Source organism: Pediculus humanus, genomic scaffold (assembly GCF_000006295.1).
Source record: "Pediculus humanus corporis 1103172108218 genomic scaffold, whole genome shotgun sequence".
Lineage (NCBI taxonomy): Eukaryota > Metazoa > Arthropoda > Insecta > Psocodea > Pediculidae > Pediculus > Pediculus humanus.
The window spans coordinates 45,805-49,085 of NW_002987788.1; the positions used below are offsets into that span (position 1 = coordinate 45,805).

The following is a 3,281-nucleotide window of genomic DNA, read 5'->3' on the forward strand; positions in this document are numbered from 1 at the left end:
TTATAAGATGACAAACTAGAAACAAATTTAACGATTTTTTTTTTTACAAAAAATAATAATTTTCACGCGTTTCGAATTATTATTATTATTATTATTATTATAAAACGAGACAGAAAAATAAACTATAATAAAATTTACGTTACGAATTCCGTCGCCATTTTAATTAAGCTCCTCCCACTCACCATCGGTACCCATCCCCCAAAATTTTTCAAAGCCGCCATGTTTTTTTTTTTGTTTACAAAACAAAAACAAAACAAAAATTTAAAGTGATCGCGAATTGATTTTTTTTTTTTGGCGCGAAACTCGTTTTTATTTAAAATTTCACCGGAAATTCCGGTTTTTTAAATTTTTTTCCGGGGGTAGGGACGGATTTAAACCACGTGACTTTTCTTTTTTGAAGAATAATAATAATGATGATGATTACGTTAATTTAGTTTTTTTCTTTTCCATTTATGTTTGTTTGTTCGATCGTAAATCACACTTTCTAAGTTTAGTTATAAAAATAATAATAATAATGATAATTCGTTAAAACTATAAAAATTTTCCAGACTGACTGTACTGACGTGTAAAAAAAAAATTTGTTTTGTCTTTGTTTTTCCTTACTTAAAACAATAATAAAACGGTTAGGAAAAGTAAGTTTTTTTAGTAATTACAAAAACTTTGTCGAATCTCTCTCTCTCTCTCTCTCTCTCCCTTTCCCTCTCCCTCTCTCTCTCTCTCTCTCTCTCTCTCTCTCTCTCTCTCCCTTTCTCCCTCTCTCTCTTTCTCTCTCATTCTCTCTCTTTCTCTCTTTTATCATTTGCTTTCTTTGAAATAATAATATCCTTTCCAAAGTTTTATCATTCATCCCCCCCCCTTTTTCACAATATTCACCTTTCGGATTCGGCCTTAATCTTATTTTACCAGACGACATTACCCTTTTAACTTTTAGTAAATAATTTACAGGAGGGGGGTGGGAAAAAAATTTTTTTTTTTGGAAAAAATATGAGAATATTTTAAAAATATTATTTGTTTTCATCAACAGGTGATAGATCGATCGATCGATCGATATATTGATTGATTGATTATAATTTTAAAAAATGAATGCGTGATAATCCCCCCCCTCTAAATTTTTTTGTTTTTGTTTCTCGATATTCACGTTATCATAATTTTAATAACGATAATGATAATGATAATAAAAGAATGAATGTCAATTTTATAATTTACTCGTCGTTTTTTTTTATAAATAAACTTTATCGAAAGTGAATGATCTTTTTTTTTCGAACGACAAAAGGAGAAAAAAAAAAGTCTGTCATGTGAAAAAAAAGTGCTCAGGTGTAAAAAAAGTGAAGAGAGAAAAAAAAAAGTGAAGAGAGAAAAAAAAAAAGTGTGAAAAGAAAAGATTTGTCGACATATATTCAAAAAAAAAAAAAAAAAAAAAAACGGAATAAAATTTAAAGAGGAAACTTATAAAAAAAAAAAAAAACAAATTTGAAAAAAAAAGGGCCAATTTGAAATTTTTTTTTTTTTGTGAATAAAAAAAAAACGAAAAATTTACTTTTTTTATTCAACGATTTACAAAATTTACAAAAAAAAATAAAATAAAATATTTTCAAGCGATAGAAAGAAAAAATAAATATATATACATAATAAATATTCGAAATCGAAAACAACGATTTAAACCGGGGGAAAAAAAAAACGGGGCATTAAAATTTTCTACTATATAGCAACATTGCATTTTTTTTTTTCACATCTCATTTTCCTTTCGTTAAACTTTAAAATAATTAACTCCCCCCACTTTTACCTCGTCTTCCCCCTCTACTCTTAATAATCAACCAATCAAATTTTCCTTTTTTCCATTTAAATTTCTAATAATTTCGTCATTTCCGGTTTTAACGAATCAATTAAAACGTTTAAATATAAATAAATAAATAAATAATTTTTTTTAAAGGGAGTTTAATGGCGTTCGGTAAAAAAAAAATTTAAAAAAATTTGTCAAATAAAAAAAAAAAAAAAATGATTCGTACCTGAATAATTCATGAAGATGACGACGATGATGATGATGATGATGATGATGATGATGATTTATTTATTTTAATATACCGAAACTGTCTATTTCCCATCATTTTTAATGGCGTCAAATAAAAAATTTTTTTTTTTTTGAATTCTATGAATTTTAACGAATTTATTTATATTCTATTGTTTATCATAATAATAATGATAATAAAAGTTTTAGATTTTTTAGTTTTTTACGTCATGTTGAAAAAGGAAAAATATAAAAGGTAGGAAAAAGGGGGTAACCTGTAAAACCTATTAGTAAAATTTATTTTTTCTTAATTAATGACGTAAAATCTAAATTCAAACCCCCTCCCTCATTTAAACTAAAATGAAGCTTATAATAAACCGGAAAAGGTTATTAGGAAATGATGACGACGACGTAAAGGGTTGTTTTTTGATTTTTTTTGTGGGAAATGACCACCACCGCCCCCCACGAATTCCCCAACTAATTACACAAAAATTTAACTTTAATTTTCACATATCCTTTTTCATTTAATTTTTCTCATTTCCGTGATTACGTCAACGTAATTTTTTTTTTTTTTTTTTTTTTTATTTCCGACATTTTGTTTTGTTTCGTTTATAAAACGTAATTAAGAAAAGAAAAATGGATCGATATATTGAAAATAAAAAAAAATTGGAAAATTTTTATCAGTCGTTATCAAAACATTATTATTGTGAAAAAGAGAGATAAAAACTTACATAATATCACCTAATTTGATTCTCGTTTGTATTAGGGCACATGATTTGTGGTCCGATGTTGTCACGGCTCTTCTTCTTCTTCTGTAATGTCCCATCGGTTGCATGTTGGCCTGCAACATACATTCTAATTGTTCCGAACCTCCTCCAAGTCGTACCATAGGTGAGCTACCCCGCCGGCGGGTGCTCATGTGTCGACCTGCCACTCCTCCGATCATTCTGTAAAAATAATAAATTTTATTTACAAAAAAATTTTAACATTTTCGTGACTCGAAAAGACCGTCCCACTGCCCCCCACCCCCCCAAAAAGAAAACCAGTCGATCGCGCGTGAAAATCAGTTTTTACAAAAGGAAAATTTAGAAAAAAATTTGAAAAAAAAATAACGGTCAAAGTTAAGGATCCATAACAAATTCTTTTGTAATGATAAAAAAAAAAACTCGAGAGTTTTTCCTTTTTTTCTTCCTTTTTTCCTTTTTTTTCAATATCAGGACAAAAAAAAACGGTTTTAACCGATGATTAAATCGTTTTTAATACTTTTTAACTACAC

At 27.8% G+C, this 3,281-nt stretch overlaps 1 protein-coding gene across 1 annotated transcript; it reads right to left on the reverse strand.

Annotated features, from left to right (window-relative positions):
• Positions 1 to 2,732: 2,732 nt before the first annotated feature.
• Positions 2,733 to 2,951, reverse strand: Phum_PHUM447700 (uncharacterized protein; the record flags this gene model as incomplete). Its single annotated transcript, XM_002429634.1, has 2 exons — positions 2,733 to 2,846; positions 2,892 to 2,951. The coding sequence occupies 2 exons, from the start codon at positions 2,949 to 2,951 to the stop codon at positions 2,733 to 2,735; spliced, it is 174 nt and encodes a 57-aa protein (XP_002429679.1).
• Between the last annotated feature and the right edge of the window lie 330 nt (positions 2,952 to 3,281).